Source organism: Camelus ferus, chromosome 20 (genome assembly GCF_009834535.1).
Source record: "Camelus ferus isolate YT-003-E chromosome 20, BCGSAC_Cfer_1.0, whole genome shotgun sequence".
Classification (NCBI taxonomy): domain Eukaryota; kingdom Metazoa; phylum Chordata; class Mammalia; order Artiodactyla; family Camelidae; genus Camelus; species Camelus ferus.
In genome coordinates this window covers 17,807,429-17,829,205 of record NC_045715.1, presented here as the reverse complement: position 1 = coordinate 17,829,205, position 21,777 = coordinate 17,807,429, and the positions used below count along the sequence as shown (strand labels likewise).

Here is a 21,777-nt window from a genome sequence, read left to right as displayed (position 1 = left end):
TCAGTGTTTCAAAAAAAAATTTTTAACAAAGTTTCAAAGGGAAAAAACACAAAAATAACAAAGAAAAAAGTACTAAACCGCATTTAATTATAATATTCTCTTTTTTGTAACTTTTCAGAACAGAACTAAAGTCGTTGAAGATACAACAAAGCAAAGCAAGAATCACACGCAGATGTCTGAATTAGAGAACATAGCTGAGGTTTCTAGGAGATACACCTGAGGGGAAAAGTCGAGACTCTCATGTTGGCAGAGAGGCAGGTAGAACCGGAGAAGGGGTTCAGATTCTGAGTACTCAAGGCACATTTTTCCAAAAACTTCCCTAAAGTTCACTTGGCAAGAAGCCTTCTCATTCAACTTCTAGTTTGGTGAATCTCATTAATGGTTAGCAATTCCAGCCCCAGGATGCCAAAGAATCCTCAGCTGCCTGCTGGCAAGACTGCAGAGGGAGAGAGTAGGAAGGACGAGCAGGTTCTAAGTTGAAGTCCGTCCTCAGACTCTAAGTCGGTAAGTCGTTTCTCTTGGTGTTGCTGCGAAAGATCTCTCAAGGGTCCTTTCTGTGTAACAACTGACAATTTTTGTATACCCTCCAAGTCATAGGTTTTCTCACATTGATTTAAAAAATTTTGAGTGAAAATGTAAAAACCCATATCTCCTTAGCAAGGCAAAGAGAAGGGAGGAGGGAGTGGGAAGGTGGTTTTGTGTGCCCGATCACCCATAAACTGAGAAAATGCCAACTGTGCATGACATTTCTTAGAAATAGTCACTCTAGTGAGACGTTTAAAGGCTGAGTTTTGGGGAGTTAAAAAAAAAAACTTTCTATTGAAGTATAGTCGATTTAGAATGTTGTGTTAATATCCAGTGTACAGCATAGTGACTCATTTATATTCTTTCCATATTCTTTTTCATTATAGGCCATTACAAGGTATTGAATAGAGTTTCTGTGCTATAGAGTAGAACCTTGTTGTTTATCTATTTTATATATAATAGTTAGTATCTACAAATCCTGAACTCCCAATTTATCCCTCACCAGCCCCATAACCATAAGTTTGTTCTCCATGTCTGTGAGTCTGTCTCTGTTTTATAATCAAGTTCATTTGTGTCTTTGTTTTTAGATTCCTCATATGTGACATTATATGATATTTTTCTTTCTCTTTCTGACTTACTTCACTTAGTATGATGATCTCTAGGTCCATCCATCTTGCTGCAAATGGTATTATTTTATTCTTTTTATGGCTGAGTAGTATTACATTGTATAGATATACCACAGCTTCTTTATCCAGTCATCTATTTTTTATAAATTAAAATGCGCAGTTTTTTAAAACATTTTTTATTGATTTATAATCACTTTACAATGTTGTGTCAAATTCCAGTGTTCAGCACAATTTTTCAGTCATACATGGACATGTACACACATATTGTCACATTTTTTCTCTGTGAGCTACCATAAGACTTTGTGTATATTTTCCTGTGCTATACAGTATAATCTTGTTTATCTATTCTACAATTTTGAAATCCCAGTCTATCCCTTCCCACCCTCCGCCCCTCTATCCAGTCATCTATTGATGGACATTTAGGTTGCTTCCATGTCTTGGCTATTGTAAATAGTGCTGCTGTGAACATTGGAGTGCATGCATCTTTTCAAATTAGAGTTCCCTCCGAATACATGCCTGGGAGTGGGATTGCTGGGTCATAGGGTAAGTCTACTTTCAGGTTTTGAAGGAATGTCTGTACTGTTTTCCATAATTGCTGCACCAAACTACATTTCAACCAACAATGTAGGAGTGTGTATACATGTACATACACATACGATACATAATATAAAACATACCTAACATATAATTACATATATATGGGGTTTTATTTTTGTATAGCCCTAGGGCTTGGAGGCTAGCCAAAGTGGAATTGTATCACCCTGGCAACCTCACTATCGGGGCATCCAGCCATAAATCTTTCTTGAGGCCTCCAAGCTTTCCTGGAATTCAGATGCTCCCTTGACAGCCATATGTTCTCAGAATTTTCCCTTATGTGGATTCCTATTCCCTTTGCCCAACCACCTGTTTAGCTGTGTGAGTGAATGCTTTTAAAATCTCCTAGGATTATGGTCTCCACATATATGGTCACATCTGCTGGGACTGAGCACTCAGGTTTCCAAGACAAGGTGCACCTGTTTGTCTGGAATCAAGATAATCAAAAACTGGAAGTACTTGTAATTACTTTACTCAAGTTATTATTTAAGTATCTGCTTCTGTCAAAGCTGATATTCTGAGCCCACTGTTAATAAATACTGAGATTCTACCTCATGTTTAATAAGACTTGAAAGCAACTTGAAAATGGACAAATATCCTCCATATAATAAAGGAACCTTACTGGAACTACCATCCTAAAAGTAGACTCAGAGATGGAGGGCTCAAGAACTGAGTCCTGCGTTGGTCGAAAGGTCACAAGGATCAGCCAGAGGCACACATTTAAGAACAGGGGAAGTTGTGGTAAACCGGGAATATGGAATGTTTTCATCCAATGGAATTCAGCCTCAAACTCAGGTGACAAGAGTTTTCTTTCTCTTCAGGGGCCAGCTGTTAAGTAGTGAAAGCATACAAGTAGAGAATAAAATAATCTTAATTTCTAGATCACCCTAGGATTGCTACATGCTTTTGCTTGTCTGTAAAATAATCATGGCATCATGTGCAAAGTTTCTCTGGATAGAATATTACTGTCAAACTTCAATTCATGAGATTCAAGCACACGGTTCTTATGGTGTCCCAGAAAATATCTTGTGCAGAGTATATTTGAAAGAAGCCACTAGAAAGGAAGTTGTAGGACATGAAATCAGAGTAGTTTGAAGAATGCTTCCAGGTACACAGGAACCTGATCAACGGTAATAAAACAGTAATAAAAATCAAGATGGTCCTTCATAAGCCAGAGGAGTGTAGTATTATGCAGATCAGATAGCACCAGTCCTTGTGATGCTAGTAAGCTACAAGTACATATAAGGATCCTTGTCTCCTGCACCTGGTCCAGGAGCCACGGGTCAGTGGAATTGAATGACACTTGTACTTTAATTGTGGTACTTGTGACAGGATGGAACCTCTCCTTATTGTTCTTTTCAGTGAGAACCACCACCTCTACAGGAAGTTAGAGGGCCTAATAAATCTCCTGATATTTTTACAGAGCATCTTACGGTAGAATACAAAATTGGAATGAATATTGACCCCAGGAGCCTGACAGATTTCATATTTGATTTTTTTTTCAGCATGGAAACTGTCTCTTTGCTTCCTGAGGTGGGGTGGGGGGAACACTTCCTTGTAAATTGGCTATCTCTCTGGAATTCCTGGAACTGGGGTTTCAAATGATAGAAAATCCAGTAGGAAAAATTTTTCATGCTGGTGGCAAAATGAAAAACATGGACTCATCAGTAGATGATTGCATCAAAGGCAGAAGCCCACGGGGAAGATGTTTGATGGGTCTCCTTACCCTGAGGTTTGCTGGTGAATATTTCACAACTGGCTTTCCAGGGGAAAAGAATGCATGCACTCATACATTTAGGTTTATTATAAATTCTACCAATATAAAAGATCTGGGGCACACAATTTATAAATAATAATAAAATATACAATATGTTTATTATAAGTTCCATATAGCCAATTGATTCCCATGGAATACTGTCCTTTTTTATCAGGTTTATGGGGGTTTGGGGTATAATTAAAAAAATAGAAATTCTACATATTTAAGGTTTACAATTTTCATTTATTTTTGTTAAACTCTTGTGTCTTTAGGCAACTTGGTCGAAATTCAGCCATAGTTTGACGAATGGAATTGCATCCCAATCAGCCAGTTCTTCCCAATATATTTATTATCATTAAATCTCATAGATGATCTGCAGTTGAACTATCTCTCACTCTCATACAAATTATATTCATTAACTGAAATCACTTTCAACTTCAGCACTATGAATTATAATAGTTCTTTTTTCTTTTTTAGTTTTTTATATAATTGCAGAGATTGGAACATTGATTCTACATTACTATCTACAAAATGCATAAGTTGTCCAAATTAACATCATGTTAGTAAAATTCACAATACCACTTGAGGGATACTAATATTTTTATATTATTTTTAATAACATATTTTAAGCTAAAATATTTACTCTGTTTTCCAGTCACATCTATAACTTCAAGTGTAATTTTTTATTTCTTGCAGAATCCACTAAGCTGTTATAATTCTATCCCAACAATAGTGCCAAAAAATCAGACTATAAATAAATGTTTGATTAATTTCCAGTTAAGCAATGAAGTCACTCAACAAGTATAAATCTAACAATATTGTTTGATAAATTTATTAAGTCCAGGAATTCAATAAATCAATACAAAATTTGTGGCATCTACCATTTTATGGGGTATAAAAACCCCTATCATGCCCAATTTCAAGCTACCAACATGACATCACTGAATTCAGAGTTAAGAAGAGATATATGCCTTTATTTGGTATTCCCACCATATACATGCAAGAGACATAAGTGATTTCAAGAACATAACTGACAGTAAAAGACATTGAAATAATAATGAAGTGAGCTTTCAATAATTCTTACCTTTTAAAAGTATAATTTATTTAATTCTAAATTTGCATAATTTGATAATAATGACTATTTTTAACAACCAACTTGCAAAATTCCTAGAAGTTTTGAATCTGCTTTTGTGGGCCTATGTGAGTTGACTCCACAACCCCACTGCTTTATCCTATACTCTTCTCTGTGAAGGGGTCTGTTGGGGTTCTCTCTTGTTTTCCTGTCTCAGTTCAGGTTCTGCTGTGCCTTCATCTGTTTATATAATTTTCACCTCTGATATAATGAAATATCCCTGAGGAATTCTGCCTGGTTGCCTTATTTCTCTTTTTAGGCCCTCCCTACATCCTTCTTCTACAAAAAGCTAACCACCCTTTCATCCAGAAATTACTTAATTTCTTGGATGAGACAACTCTCAGATGTCATGTAGCCCTCATCAAAGAATACATGGAATGGAAAACTGAGAACTTGTTCCAACATTAATAGTTCAGGGCACTCAAAATATTAAGCCTCCATCCTTGGCTGCTAAAATGGGGTATATTTCAACATGTAGGCATTATTTCTGAACTTTGACCCAACTGCTAAGGGATGACATTTGATCATCCAGTTTTACCTCCATTTTCCCTGCTGGATTATATATATCATTTCAATTTTTCCTTTAAGAGATTTATAAATTTAATAAACTGATCACTAAACATAATACAAAAATTGTAATTCTATACACAGCACCACACAAAAAGGCCCTTGGGTATTAAAGACCATAATATTGTATGTAGGAAAGTTTTTTTTTAGTTCTCTTATAAGCAAAAAGGTCTAGATCTCCATGTTAGTTGTTTCTAGACTTCTGTAGACATATCATTAACTTGTGGCCAAAAATGATACGGGATTAGAATTGTATCATCTTGTGGTATATATACACCATAGCATATTATTCAGCTGTGAGTAAAAAGGATATCCTGCCATTTGTAACAACATAGATGGACATTGAGTACATGATGCCAAGTGAGATAAGCCAGAGAAAGACAAATACAGTATAATATCACTTATATGTGGAATCTTACATGAGTTATAAAATATATGTGGAATCATATATGTGGAATCATAAATCAAACATATTAAAAAAAAAACAGTAAAACAGTGGTTACCAGGGGATGGGAGATAAGGTTGATAGTGTTTAAGAGTACAAATTTATAACAAGCACTAAAATAGCCATAAAGATTAACTGTACAGTTTATTGAACATAGGCAGTAATACTGTGCTATAAGTGTGTAATGTGATAAATATTATTACAAGGGCAACCAGTTTACAATGTATAAATGTATCAAAGTAACACAACATACACCTTAAATTTTTACAATGTTACATGTCAAAATTATCCAATAAAAATTGTATCATCTCATTATGCAAATTTGGCCCCCAATTATTGATGACGCATATATCAGCAGCACTCAGAGTGGGTCAGGTGGGAAGCAGTATGGGAGTCATCATGGATGCAAGAAGCCAGATTCTTAGGTGCAGGAGAGGATGCCAGAGGAGCAGAGCTGTTGTAGCTCCAACAACAACGGCAATAAACTAGACAGCAACCACTGCTGGGCACCAGGCATGCGTGGTCTATCGAATCCTTACAAACAATTGATGGAGGTGCTGCTGCTGCTGCTGCTGCTGCTGTTGTTACTGTTATTATTAACAACAGATGGGAAACGGAGGCACACAAATTTGCTGCTGGTAGCACTTGGCATGTTAGGTAAATCACAGGCCTGGATTTGAATTTAGAAATGCCTTGCTCCAAATCCAGTGCTCTTAAATTGGCACACAGCACTCTAGATCCTAAATAATAAACATTTCCAAACCCTAGGCACAGTACACCTGCTGTATTGAGCCAGGAGTGGGTAATGATCTTCCTTATACCACGTCCAGATGGAATGGCCCAGCTCATGTTTGCCTGTTGCCGACTTTTAAATGTTTCAAAGGAGTCTCTTCTCGTGGCTGACACCTTGGATTACATATCGCTCTGATAGGTGAAAAATAGTCATCAGGAGAGAAGAACGCCATGGCCACCATGACAGAGCTGAGTCCCACAGAAGATAAGAGTAAATACTCCCAAGATACGCAAGTGGATGAGAAACTCAGTCCCAGGAAAGGTAAACTCAACCTCGACTACTTGGTTTTAGGATTTTATGGTGGATTTTTACAATGTCTTAATACAAAGAAATGAATTTATATCTTTTAAATTGTTTAATTCTTTTTAAAAACCAAGTACTATTAATGTACATTTGCAAATACATGAAGGAAACAAATATCACTATTCTAAAAAAGTATTTTATTTTTAATGATTACCATCTAATCTTAGTCCATATGCATTTACAGTCTTGATAATTGCTCCAAATAATCTACATATGGCATTGTGTATTTTGCTTTCTACTGCGTGTAATATTGTGAACATAATTGAGTTTCTTAGGTCAAGTACAAAAACTTAATTACAGAAACTTTGAAAAATCAAGACATGAAAAAAGATCTTAATAAGCTTAATTCATCCACTGTAATTTGTTTTTATTGCTTTCCCTTATATGGATATTTTATGTAATCCTGTACTGTACATATGATGTATTTTAAAAATTGGACCACACATTCTTTTCCATTTGCTTTATAATGCTCACAATCATGATTCTTAAAGAATACATATTATTATTTCAATATATCCAATAGGTAAAGTATTATTTATTTGAAAAATCCTCCTGTGGCTGACTATTTCAATTGTGGAGTTATGTTTTTTTACCTACCTATCATTTAGATAGATCGGTTAATAGACAGATATAGATAGATAGATATAACATATATATATCATGATATCCTTTAGCATAACACCTGTCTACAGTTGGAATTATCACTTCCTCAGGGCTTTTTCCTAAGAAAAATAAAAATTTGAAGCAATAGTTATAAGTATTTCATTTCCATCAGCCACTGTAGAGGCCTTAGTTTTTAATCTGAACAAAAGTGAGGCCACAGAGAATTTTGAGCAGAAAAGGGGTAATCAAATTTATAGTATGATTAGAGCATTCCAAATGCTGTGCTGAGAGTAGATGGGAACAGAAAGTCAAGTTGAAAGCTATTGCAAAAACTCAGGGAAGAGATGTTCGTAGCTAGAACCACATGGAAGAAGCTTTAAGCCAAAAGATAACAGTGGCCCTGGCAAGAAGTGATTGAATTCTACATACGTTTCGAATGTAAAGACAACAGGATGTTCTACATAGATTGGATGCAGGCTGTGAAAGAAAGAAATCAGGATAAATCGCAAAGTATTTGGAAGGATGGAATTTATATCAGCTGAGTTGGGAAGGAATCTGGGTGAAGCAAGACTTGGAGAGGGAACCTAAAAGTTTAGTTTTAGATCTATTAAGTTTGATTTGTTGATTAGTTGATCAATTGATTTTTAGTGGAGCAAAAAATGATGCATCCTAAATCAATGACAACCTCAGTTTGACAAAATGCTGTATTATTTTATTATGTATTGACTTTATTTTGATTTAAAACATGACATACAACTCCAACATTATTTTTCATATATTTTAACTCCTTACCTCAACACCACTTATTATATAATTTTACCTTCCTTCATTAGCCACAACATCCTTTACTCACTGTATGATTTTTGTGGGTGTTTTTCTATTGTTCCTTGGATTTTTTTTTTTTTTTGCTTATTCTTTTTTTCAATACAATGATGTCTTACCATTTTACCCTCATGACTGATTTCAATGCTTTGTAAAGCAAGTATCTCTCAATGCTTGCCCTTCCCTCTGAAAAAAATTCTTGTAGTCTTAATACATTTAACTGATCCTTATTATTTTTAGCCAACTGTATTCATTTTCTATTCCTGCAGACATATTACCACAAACTTAGTGGCCTAAAATAACACACATTTATTATGTCATAGTCTCTGTGGGTCAGAGTTCCAGGAATGGCTTGGCTTAGCTGATTCTTCTCCCTGCATTTCACAAGGCTGCAGTTGAGAAGTTGGCCAGGTTGCAATCTCATCTGGAGTCTAGACTGAGGAAGAACCCACTGTGTTGGGGGGCCCATGGCTAGTTATTAAATTATGAATAAGCAGATTATGACCTGCCGAAAGAGAGGCACAAGCCACCTACAGGGGATCGGCATGTAGCTCCCTCAGCATCCAAGTTCCCACTCTGAGGACATGAAAACCCCAGAGTCATTTTGACTGAAGGCACACTTCCAATACACTCACACAAAGGAAGTAAAGTCACAAGATTTGTTACTTACAGACTCCCAGAAAAGAGGGGAGGATTAGGGGGGAATGAGCATGCAATGAGCCAGGGGAAGGGCAGTCCTCCATCCCAGGTCTCCAGTGAACAGGAGATGGGAAGCAGGGTAGTAAACAGCTGTTAATTCTCTATTTATTCTCATTTCCCAAATATCATGGTTTCGAGCATCATCTGTGGGTTATTAACTCCCAATGTTATACCTCAACCTCTACTTCTCTTCTAAACTCTAGAGGTGTTTGTATATCCAACAACATTCTCAACATCTTCTCTTGGCTGTTTAAAAGGCATTTTTGTCTTAACTGTCCAGTACTAAGCTCTTTATCACTCCACTGCCCCCAAACCTGGTCTTTTCCACGGAACTCCCTCAGCAAACAGCAGCTCCATTCTTCTAGTTGTTTAGAACAAGGAAGCCTTCAATGCTACTCCCCTACCATCTGTAAAAATGAAATCAAGATTTAGTCACTCCCATACTGAGATCTGTCTGGGATCTTATCACATTTTCATTCTTCTACGTTCTGCTACCACCATAGTCCACGATTCTTCACCTCTCTTCTGGATTATTGCAATACTTTCTTCCCGGCAATAACTATCAAAAAATATGTACAAAAACATATTATTTTAATTTTGTGCTCATTTCTTTTTCTGCTATTTTTTCACTGTATTTCTCCATAGTCTGTGGGTCTCAGTTTTTCTCTAATGAGAATCTTTATAGAGGTTTAATTTGAAAATTTAAGTGAAAGTTTATTCTCAATGACTAAAGACATATGAGAAGAATAGTAAATCTACTCCTTCAATGTTTAAAATTTATATTATATATGTATATATGTATGTATGATATAGTACATATGATATAAACTATGTATTTAAATATGTACATGTATACATATTTTTACTTATATGTATATATTTACTTTTAATATAGATGTTCTGTATCTCTACATCTTCATGTAAATGTAAGAAATTTCATCAACAATAGAATGTAATAACCTAGGAATGGAAGAGACAAAATTGCAAGAACAGAGCAAGTCAGGGTCTATAAAGCTGTAGAATAAAACACTCTTTGATTCAACTCAGTGATTTCCACCTTTTGTGATCTTTTGTTCCCAAACCCAACAGAAGTGCCATTTAAATCATCAGGTGGTACCTCTCAGTATTATAACTTGCAAAAAGTAAATGACGGTTCAATAAGGTAGGCACTAATACAATGTCATAATATTTCCAGTTCCGACCTTATGTTCCACTCGCTATGGAATAGCCTTCATTGCACACCTCTGCAATTTTGTTATAGCGGCACAAGGTATTATCATGAACATCACCATGGTAGCCATGGTCAACAGCACAAGCCATCAGTTCCAGTTTAATGGCTCCACTGAGGGGCTGCCTTTTGATTCATCTGGTGATCCCCAAAATTCCCCAAAGAGTCCTACTGCATGGGTAAGCAATTCAAGGTTTAAGTTGTGTTCTTGTTTTTGCCATTTGTTGTTTGTTTAGATGTTTATTTTTCTAGAGTGTATATGTTGAAAAGTTTTAACTGAGGAAATCGTGATTTGAAAGCAAGCGAAAGATCTAAAGAGGTTTCTTAAGTTACAAATGAGCCTTCCTATAAATGGCTTTCCAAAGCATTGTCTGTTTCTCTAAGGCCCCTGTGTACAATTGGAGCCCTCACATTCAGGGCATCATCTTTAGTGCCATCAGTTACGGCATGATCCTGACCCTGGCTCCCAGTGGATACCTGGCCGGAAGAGTAGGAACAAAGCGAGTGGTTGGTGTTTCCTTGCTTGGATCCTCACTTCTGATTCTCTTCACGCCTCTAGCAACTGACCTTGGACTCACTTTCCTCATTGCAACTCGAATACTTCAGGGCCTGAGCCAGGTACCCAGATAGTTTAAAAATATGAGCTGGGTATGACTTTCTATATGGGACCACATATCAAAAACTCTATTTTTCTTTCAGGGATCAGGACTCGGGGGTCAGTTTGCACTCTGGGAAAGTTGGAGTCCACCACATGAACGAAGCCGACTCTGCAGCATTGCTTTATCAGGTAAAAACGGGGGGCTGAAATGGGGGCACCACAATCCAACATCCTTCACTGAGTTCTTTGGCAGTTTCTTTACTGAGAGGTTCTTTGTCTTGTGCTCAGTGTTGATCAAGTATTTATAAATTAGGGAGATGGGCCATTTGTCTGTGACATAACTTTCATTTTTCCCCCTCAGTTTGTCATTTGTGAGTTGACCTTGCTCATAATGATTTTTGCCATTTTTTAAAGATACATATTTTATGTAGTCAAATTGATCACTCTTTTCTTTTATGACTTCTGGATTTTTGAGTCATAGTTGGAAAGGTCATAAAGGCATCCAACCATGACTTTCATTGAATAGGAATGGTTTCATTTTTTATTTTGAAATTTCTGACGTATTGGAGTTTATACTAGTATTCAGTGTAAGGTATGGATCCAACTTAATCTTCTTTAGAATTGCTCTCAGCTGTCCTTAGAACTTAATTAAAGAACTTAATTTACCAAGAATAACATGTTTGTCTTTGAATATAGATAGAAAAAGATAGAAAGACCAAGAAACACATAATATTAGACAATAATTATAAATATGAGACTGAACATTCAAGGGGCATATGAGGTACTCAATCAGTGAAATTCTGGAGCTGGCAAAATCTGATTGTTCACATCTTTTCCCAACTCTGCATTTAATGACTTGAAGTGGGTTATTCTTGGTAAATTACTTATCTTTAACTAACATAGTTTATAAATCCTGTCTCTTTGTCTCATTGCTGATGACTTAATCATTGTTCATACCTAACATATCTTATGATATTTGCCTATGTCTTATAAGATGAATTTATTCATCTTCTATAGCAGAAATAAATATTCCCAAATAATGTAGCAAGCACATATTACAATATCTTAGAAGAGAACATCCAGGAAGATATCATTTTTATAAAGTTCAAAAAATTAAAAAGAAAACAACATACGCTTTAGGTATACATATACATATATGATACAGCTCTCACACACACAGATAGACATGTTAGAGTATTAAGTGACTTACAATGTGCATAAATCAAGTTTAGCTATGAACTACAAGGCATCTGAGTAGAGATTATAGTCTGGAATTCAGGAGGAATATGAAAGATAACAAGACATCCTGAAATTTCTCAGTATATGGGTCTGAACACCCAGAGAAAGAACATTGAGGAAAAAGAGAGGAAAACCAAGAAAATAGCCCTGCTGCCCTCCAAGGGCGGAGGACAGGCCAGCAGAAGCTTCCTCCAAGGCCATTAGACAACATTCAATCAGAGATGGAAGGTCAGCTACACCACCTGCTAGGGTTGAACAAGTGGCCATGGGTTTGACAAGCTGGAAGTCATTAAAGGCCTTGAGAAGAGCCATGGCAGGGGGTGGGGGTGTTTGGAGTTGGCTGAGGCAAGAATGGAAGGGAAGGAAGTAGAAGCAGTAAGTACGGCTGTTTGAGAAGTTTTGTCCTGAAGATAAGCAAAGAAATGGCAAAACGCGTGGACGGAGTTTGGAAGAGGTGGAAAGTTTTGTTTTGTTGTGTTGTGTTGTGCTTTGTTTTGAATATAGGCTATATGAAGCTAGGTTTACAAGTGGATGGGGAAGATCACAGGGTTGAGGAAGTAAGGGAGGATGCAGAAGTGAGAGTTCATACTAGAGATGTGGTCCAGAGGACAAGAGGGGGACTTGATGTTGAATGGTTGCAGGAACCTGTCCCCCATTATAATTGGAGTAAAGGCAGAGAGTACAGAGAAACAGATGCAGATTTGGTGGTCTCAGTGGTGGAAAGAGGTACTGATTTCCATCTTCATTGATTTGTGTCCTGGAGTCAAGCAGCCTCATTTCAAATGCCTTTCCCTGTTATTAGCTGTGTGACCTTGGGCTCATTAATTAACTTTTCCATGTTTCTATTTCCTCAATTGTAAATTTGGATACTGGTACTCAAATGAGACAACACAGGTAAGATGCTTCAATAAAGGGCATGTTTAAACAAGAAGGAAAACATAAATTCTTTTTAAACTGTAGATTGGGAAAGCTCTTTTAGGCAAAGGAGTATATCTAGAAATTATTACAGAGAAAACTCATGGATCTGACAGCATGAAAACTTACAACTGCTGGATTACAAAACACACCATACACCAAAATTTAAGGGCGGGAGAATAGAACTGCAGCCAGCATGCCAGATAGAGGATTATTATTCAAAATATACAAAGGTTCTATAAATTAAGGAAAAGTTAAACAAGTGAAAGAAACAAACAAAAAGATTATAGACAGTTCACAGAGGAAATAAAAATAACAAACACAAAAAAATTCAACTTTACTATAGAAAGAAAATAATGATATACTCTTTTGCATTTATATTTGGAAAACTGTATTTAGAAGCTTTGAGGATGTCCGGTGTTGTCAAGAAATGAGGAAAAAGCAATCTTTGTTGGCAGTTTAATTTGGTATGGACTTTTAGCAGGATGCTTTGGCAGTATCTGTCAAAATAAAAAATGCACAGTATTTACACATTACTGTATATAAAATAGGTAAACAACAAAGACCTAATGTATAGCACAGGGAATTATATTCAATTTCTTGTAATAATGTACAATGGGGAAGAATCTGAAAAGAAAAATATATATATGTATGTATATGTATAACTGAATCACTTGGCTGTACACCTGAAACTAATATTGTGAATCAACTACACTTCAAATAAAAATTTTTTAAAAAGAAAAAAAATGCATAGTCTTTGATTTGGCAAGTCTACTTCTGATATTTTATTGTACAGACAAAAATTATGTTTATATTCAGAAGTGATAATTAAGTTTATGGTCAGAAATAACAATAACAAAAAACAATGTATAGGTAGTATACACAGTGACATGGAAATATTTACAAGACCAATTGTTAAATAAAATGTAAATGACACAGGACAAAAGGTATATTATGGTCTTGTTTATTTAAAATGAATAATAAACTCACATACATATATGCAAAATTTGACAGGTTGGTTGATACTAATGTTCAGCTGGAAAATAAAAAACATAATAACCTAGTTTTGAAGAAGTTGTAAAAAGGAAATGTGCCCCACATTCCATATATATGAGAATGCTCTGTAGAGCCATGGAAATGACAACTGTTATTAGAACATTAATAGACAAATCTAATAGACAAATCTATCTAGTTTTCTGTCTACATATTACATAAATGCATTTACAAAGAGATACATGTTTGTACAGATATAAGTTATGTATGTCTGCAGAGGTGAAAGGGTGTGCAATTATGTATCATATAAACCTTACTGCTAATGGTTAACATTAGAGAGAAGGGTGGGAATGGACTGGGTGGGGGCATGTGAGGGGAACTTTGGTTCTTTGTGGTAATTTACAATAAGCATATGTTATATGAATTGTGTAATTAAAAATTAAAGTAGTATGAAAGGAAGCATGATTGTCATCTGTGATGTTACTAGGGAACTGCCAGGAAAATGAGCCCTCAGGAGAACATTTGAACTCAGTCATAAATTTGAAGTTCACGTCTTCCAATATGTCCATCTCTTGATGATGATACTGCTCTGTAATACGTACTACCACGTGGCAGTCCACAGCTTACTCTCTCTTTGCAGGAATTCTGCTGGGAAGTTTCATTGCCATCCTCCTGGGCGGCCTCATCAGTCAAACCCTCGGGTGGCCTTTTGTCTTCTATGTCTTTGGTAATCTGCTGTGTCCCCATTCCCAGGTTTTCATATTCAGGGAGATTCTTCTGAGTTTCTACTTGTGTGTACTTTTCTGGAGGAAATGAGTCAAGACAGAAGGATCCTAGAAAAACAAAATGTCTTAATATAATAGTAGAGAACAATTAATCTACACCATCACAGAATTTTGAAGTCCTCCTGCCCATTAACCATGGCTGTTAACCTGCCATGGTGTATTATTAACACAAAGTGATGGGGCAAAATCTGCTGCCTCAGCAGGCAGTAGAGGACAGACTTGCAGAGCAGCAGTTTGTGAGAGATGGAAGAAACAGAGTTGAGGAGACAGAGCTAAGAGCCCCGAAAGAGTAAGGCAGGTAGAGTTCATAGGAAAGATACTTAACAGGAGACAACTGCACACAGAGAAAACCCTGGTTATCTGCAGAGTCCCCCTTTATCAGCAGAGCACTGATCAGGGTATGTGTGTAAAGACATCATCTGAGGCCAGGTGGGGAAAGTCATTGGAAAAGATTAAAGAACAGTGTCCAGGACTTAAAGAGAATCAGGGGTAGAGCCTATTCCCACAAGACAGACTGGAAAAATTTATAATTCTTGGGTCACTGGGCAGAATATTCATTAATGCCTTTCCTCAGTAGTGAGACATAATTAGTTCTAGGAGAAGTGGTATTGTGGATCCCTCTGACAAATGATAATGGCCAGACCTAAAAGGAACAAAGTGTTTCCATGTAATTTAACTGTATCCCAAAACAAAGCTCAAATTATTTATAGGAATACAAAAATATTCAGCACCCAAGAAGGTATAATTCATGTCTGGCTCCAAACAAAGGTTGCCAGACATGGACAAAGGCAGAAAAACACAATCCATAGTAATAAGAATAACCAATCAATCAAAACCAACCCAGAATGACACAAATGTTAGAATTAGCAGACAAGAATACTTATTATAACTATATTATAACACAACTCTGTTTGTTCAAAAGTTAAGTAGAGATGTGCAAAATATATATTTTTAAAGACCCTAAATCAAACTTCTAGAGATAAAACTACAATATAAGGATTGAATTAATGACAGTTGGTACAACAAAAGAAAAAATTAATGAACTTAAAAGCGATAATAGAAACCATCCAGAACAAAACCAGAGAAAAATAATAGTAAAAAGAGAACATCAGTAAGGTGTTTAGTGCCCAAAGGAAAGGAGTCGGATGGGAGAACAGAAAGGAATCTTGGAAGAAATAATGGCTGAAGGTTTTCCAAATTTGATGAAAACTACAAACTCACAGATCCAAAAAGATCAATGAATCTCAAGCACAAGAAACATGGAGAAAACTGTACCAAGTTGTACTAGAATCGAATGGCTCAAAATCAGTGATAAAGATAAAATCTTAAAAGCAGCCCAAGTTAAAACATATTATAAACAGAGGAGCAAAGATAATGATGACTGCAGCTTTCCCATCAGAAGCAATGCAAGCAAGAAGGCAGTGGAACAACATCCTTCAAATACTGCAAGGAGAAAGAAAAAAAAAATGTTAACAAAAATTCTAGAGCCAAAGAAAAATGTTTTCAAAAACAAAGACAAGTAAGGACATTTTTAGACATATAAAGTTTAAAAGAATCAGAAATTTAAATAAAAGCAAACAGTACCATTTTCAATAGTATCAAAAACATGTAACCACACTAAATCTGACAAAAGATATGAAAGACTTACTCACTGAAAACTAAATTTTCATAATAATAAGCAGATCCTAGAATAGCCACTTTTCCAAAGTTAGAAGATTAACACTGCTTGATGTCAAGGTGTATTATAAAATTACAGTCATCTAGACATTGTGGTATTGCCATAAAGATAGACAAATAGATCAGCAAAACAGAATACAGTTATATATAGACTCACACATAAATGGTAAATTGATTTTTGACAAAGATGCCAAAACAATTCAATGGAGAAAGGGTAGTCTTTTTAACAGATGGTGCTCAAAATTTTTTTTTGATTCATATCTTGCATTCTATACAGAAACTCAAAATGAAATTTGGACCTAATTGTAAGATCTGAATTATTATTCTTTTAGAAGAAAATATATGAGAGAATCTTTGTTCTTCAGTTAGGCAAAAATTTCTTAGATATGACACCAAAGGCTTGATCCATAAAATTACAAATTGGTAGATTGGATTTCATTGAAGTTAAAAACTTTTGCTCTTCAAAAGGCACTATTAGGATAGTAAAGAGACAAGTTGAGACAGGGAGAAAATATTTGCAAAACGTATATATAATAAGGACTTTTATCCAGAATGTGTAAATAATTCTCAAAACTCGATAACAAAACAAAAACCCAATTTAAAAAATGGGCAAAGACACCTCACTAAAGAATATAGGGAGAGGGAAGATAAACATACAAAAAGGTGGTCATCTTAACATCCTTAGTCATTAGGGAAATGCAGATAGAAACAACGAAATATCTCTGCATACCTATTAAAATGGCTAATTGTGACATAATAAGAATTATCTACACACACACACACACACACACACACACACACACACACATACACACATATACATATTTCTGCCATGAGTTCCTGACACAGAGGTCCTAAAACCCTTATAATTTCCTGAGTGGTGGGGATGACAGGAGCATCCAAGCAGAGTTCACAGTCCCTTGGAATTTCCTGAGTTATAGCACCATCTTTTGTCTAATGAGGTGACTCTTGGTTGGCCCCCAGATAGCTTCATGATGGAGGTCACCAGAAAGATCAGGCCGTGATTAGAAGCTTGGAACCTTTAGCCCCACCCTCCATCCTCCTAGAAGGAGAGGGTGCTTCAGATTGTGTTAATAATCAATTATGCCTAGATGATGTAGCCTCCATAACAAATCCCTAAACTATGGGGTTCTGAGAGATCCCAGGTTGGTGAACACAACCACGTGCTGGGAGGATAGCACACCCCAATTCCACAGGGTCAGAAGTTCCTGCACTTAGGACACTTCCAGACCTCACCCTATGTATCTCTTCATCTGGCTGTTCATCTGTGTCCTTTATAATAAACCAATAAACACAAATAAATATTTCCCTGAGCTTTGTGAGCTGTGCCAGCGAATTACCAAAATGAGAGGAGTAGTGGGAATCTCTTTGTAGTAAGTAAGGAGGCAGTCTGTGTGTCTGAACCCTTACTCTGTAGGGTCTGTGCTAATGTCAGATAGTTAGTGTTAGAACTGAGCTAAATTGTAGGACACCAGGTTGGTGTCTACAGAGAATTAGAGAATTTCTTAGTGTGAAAAACCCACGCATTTGGTGTCAGAAGTGTTGCAAGGAGAAAAATAGTTTCCCATTACTAATATTAAGAAGGTTGAGATACTAAGTTGAGTGCCATTCCTAGGGTCTGTGATTTCCACATACACAAATAATCAAGAAATGTAAAGGAATGGACTCTAGAAAGCTGTGATATTCATGTGACTTTTCTGAGAAATGGAAAGGGGATACGAGCAAGAGCCTTTCCCAGGACCCATAAAAGACAATGTCCCAATGTAAAAGAAATTCACACAGAAGATTACCAATTTTGCCCTCTGCTTACAGGAGGTGTTGGCTGTGTCTTCTGCCTTCTCTGGTTTGTTTTGGTTTATGATGGCCCTGTCACTCATCCATGGATAAACACTACAGAAAAAGAATACATCATGTCCTCCTTGGCCCAACAGGTACACATAAAAACTCCAACCTTCTCCAGAGATCTGTGTCAGCATCTGGATTTATCAGGGTGCCTAAAAATGTGTGAGCATGTCTCCGATCTCACTATTCTGATCAGTAAATTTGTTTTCAGGTCAGCTCTTCGAGGCAGCCTCTTCCCATCAAAGCTATGGTCAGATCTCTACCCCTCTGGTCCATGGGGTTTTGCTGTTTCAGCCATCAATGGTTAATTAACATAATGGTTATATATACACCAACTTACATCAGCTCTGTGTTCAATATTAATATCAGAGATGTGAGTACATTTCCCTCCAACCCTTTTTCCTGTTTGCAGGAAATAACTCTGCCTTCACAAATCATTCTATCTAGAAAATTTTATCTTTTTTAACCAAGAAACAATCTAACATCTAACAGTCATGGGAGTAGTTTTTCTGGGGGTATGATGGAAGAGGCTACTGATGCTCTTATGAAAGCATGATTTCAGAATTGTCAGTATGATTATTAGTGACTTTTCAATACAAGGTGTGGTCTCACAACCTTTATTTATGGTGGTTTACTCATTCTTCCCCCCTCAGAGTGGGTTCCTGTCTGCCCTTCCTTTTATCATCGCCTGGGTTGTTGGTATCCTTGGAGGCCAACTGGCAGATTTCCTTCTGACCAAGAATTTTAGGCTTGTTACAGTGAGGAAAATTGCCACAGTTCTAGGTAAGAACAGGGCCCAAGGGTCTGATAATTCACAAGGCATACAGGAGCCAAAGATGTATCTTGTTTAATTTGTCTATTCCTCATTCCCTAGGAACTCTCCCCTCTTCAGCAGCCCTTGTGATTCTGCCCTACATCACTTCCAGTTACATCATCACAGTGGGCCTTCTGACGCTCGCCTGTGGACTAAGCCCACTATGTCAGTCCGGGATCTACATCAACACCTTAGATCTCGCTCCAAGGTAGGACTGTAACCTCCACTCTCTTTTTCGCATTTTCTGAAAAAGATTTAGCCTGCAGCTTTCCAGGAGCCCCCAAATTTTGTGAAATAATAAATCATGGGCAAGGACCACTGGTAGCCTGTGGCCATTTTTTTCAGGTATGTGGAAGGGGGAGGGCTATTATTGACTTGTCTTAGTGTCTCTCAGTGAACACACACAGCTCAGGTCCTTTTTGACATAATTACTATATGATGGATTCATACGCAGAGCAGGACTAAAGGATACAGCAAAGTATCTGTGGATCTAGCCTGGAATATTCCTGTCACCCACAGGCATTCCAGTTTTCTCATGGGAGTCTCGAGGGGATTTGCACAGATAGCCGCTATCCTGGCACCCACTGTTAGTGGATTTCTCCTCAGTCAGGTAAAGTTTGCTTGTCAAGGACTCTTAAAACCCTCTGCTGAGTCCATTCCTAAAGGTATTAGCATAAAAAATGTTTTCACATTTTGGATAATAAAATTAAATCATGGGTTATTTTGTCATGAAGGTCAACTTGGCAAAGAAAAATATAGAAGAATTTCTTTCATGACATTGATCTTTACTCATTCTGGAACTAAAGCACTGACTAGTGATCCACTGGTAATATCCAGTCTTTGAAATCACACAGCCACGTAGACATCATGTGAGAAGATGATGAATCCATGCATAGAAGCAACTTGCTATGTCTTCTGCAACACTTTGAAATTTTCAGTTGCATAACCATCCAAAAGCAAAGAGATAATGAAAGTGAATATGTGTAAGTGTCTGATGCATGTAGTCATTATAGGTATTTCATATGCAGTAATCTCATTTAATTATTGATTCTCATACCAGGTATGAAAATGGAACATTACCCTCATTTGCTGATGATTAATATCTATTAGAATATGTCTTTCCACTAAAAGGATGTAGAATCAGAATTCTTATAATTTAGACCTGCCTAACTCCAAAGCCTGCAATCTTCTTGCAAGATTCTTCTTGCATTGCAAGAAGAAATATTATTAGCATATTTATGTTGTCATGATTTGTGCAAAAGAGAAAATTTATGGTACTTTGATAAATAGTGACAAATGCAATTCTGGAGGTTAATTGTAAAGGTCTCTAAGTACATTTTATTGAGAATATTCTGAATCCATTTTGAAGTTCTATTTTCTACCCAACTATTAAGCTGTGTTCAGGAAATAAATTTCTACACAAAAACCCACTAGTGAACATTGTCTTCTAAACAAATAATATGAGTTTCACAGAAAAAAAGGATGAAAGGGGTAATATTTACTTGAAATTTTGTCTCTCCAGGACCCTGAATTAGGGTGGAGAAATACCTTCTCTTTGTCATTTGCCATTAATGCTTTAGGACTGATCTTCTACCTTATATTTGGAGAAGCGGATGTCCAAGATTGGGCTAAAGAAAGGAAACTCACTCGTTTATGAAGGTAAGGGTAGTAATTTCATCTATGGTTATAACCAGAGAAGAACTGTTTAAATTTTTAATTCTATATCATTTTTCTTTCTTAGTTATTCCACCTTGGATGGAAAATCACTAGGCACCTTATTTCATGGATAAGAAGGCTTCAGTGATGAAAATACCAACAGAAAAAACCTTCTTTGCTGTAACTCTTTTCAAATCTGAGATCAGTTCTTTATTTACTCAAATTTCTTTCTGAGGAAAATACAAGATGAATGGAAATTCAAATAAAATTGTAGCCAAGAATGAAGTTGTCATCTTCAGTAGAATTAACAATGGATTCAGAGGAGCTGCTGTATAGGAGCTAATAGGCTAGATTCACAGTTTCTGGATCTTGAAACAGGAAACAATGTTTTGAAATTCTTAATCAAGGATGGTAATCTCACTAGAGCAATGATTCCTCCTATTTGCAAAAATGAATATTAATTTATATTTGCTGGGCTGGATGTTGTCCATGTGTTCCTCCCTTTGTGTGCTCCACTCTCCTCTGTCCTGCCCAGGCCCCTGGAAGCTGACCTACGTGGTTTGCATCTCACCTTTTCCTGTCCACTGGCTTCTGCTGGGTTTTCAGTGGACGTGGGATAATGAGGATAAGGAGTGTTTATCTCTAAGGATCCTCCCTGTGGAGAGTGATGGTGGCTGATCCTCCCACTACATTTCACAGCTCCTAGAAGACAGCCCTCTCTCTCCACACATCTGGTAACTTCTCTCTTCCCTTATTTCAAACCTTTTTTTGGCTTTTATATTGCAAGCTCTGGGATTCTCCAAAATATCTTGTGGTTTCCTTACCACCATCCCAGTCCTGTATAAATTGCCTCACTTAACACTGTCCTCAGAGTATCTGGTGTGAGTCTTCTATGTTTCTCTTTCTGAACCAACTAATTTCAGTAGTTAAATCATATATAAAGCTTAAAACTTGAAACAGATCAGTATTTCTTTAAATTATAATTTATAGGTGTCAGTGGGTCATGGCATGTTCAGAGGGGCCAGAACTATGTTCTAGGTTGTTCCCCAGGGTTATCTCTACTGTGTAGAACAGAGATTATCGCCATCAAATTATTTTGTATAAAGGTGATGGGATGGATACTAGTTCTGAGTAAAAAATTAGG

General features: G+C 36.6%; 1 protein-coding gene across 5 annotated transcripts; it reads left to right on the top strand.

Annotated features, from left to right (window-relative positions):
* The first annotated feature begins 415 nt into the window (after window positions 1-415).
* Window positions 416-21,499, top strand: SLC17A3 (solute carrier family 17 member 3). Of its 5 annotated transcripts, XM_006182191.3 has the most exons (13): window positions 416-504; window positions 6,577-6,699; window positions 10,061-10,272; window positions 10,478-10,711; window positions 10,793-10,880; window positions 14,479-14,565; window positions 18,134-18,252; window positions 18,375-18,536; window positions 18,817-18,946; window positions 19,038-19,185; window positions 19,497-19,587; window positions 20,500-20,636; window positions 20,719-21,499. In XM_006182191.3, the coding sequence occupies exons 2-12, from the start codon at window positions 6,609-6,611 to the stop codon at window positions 20,632-20,634; spliced, it is 1,497 nt and encodes a 498-aa protein (XP_006182253.2). In that variant the 5' UTR covers window positions 416-504; window positions 6,577-6,608; the 3' UTR covers window positions 20,635-20,636; window positions 20,719-21,499. The 5 variants fall into 5 exon arrangements, 4 of the variants coding, with proteins under 4 accessions (XP_006182253.2, XP_032318511.1, XP_032318510.1 ...); XR_004313488.1 differs by lacking the exon at window positions 19,497-19,587; XM_032462620.1 differs by lacking the exon at window positions 10,061-10,272 and having other exon boundaries at window positions 10,653-10,711.
* Window positions 21,500-21,777: the final 278 nt, after the last annotated feature.

Coding starts and splice junctions, on each gene's coding strand:
- SLC17A3 (XM_006182191.3), top strand. CDS start 6,609: ATGGCCACCATGACAGAGCTGAGTCCCACAGAAGATAAGAGTAAATAC. Junction 19,186..19,496: donor ACCTTAGATCTCGCTCCAAG/GTAGGACTGTAA, acceptor TGTCACCCACAG/GCATTCCAGTTTTCTCATGG. Junction 19,588..20,499: donor GTGGATTTCTCCTCAGTCAG/GTAAAGTTTGCT, acceptor TTGTCTCTCCAG/GACCCTGAATTAGGGTGGAG.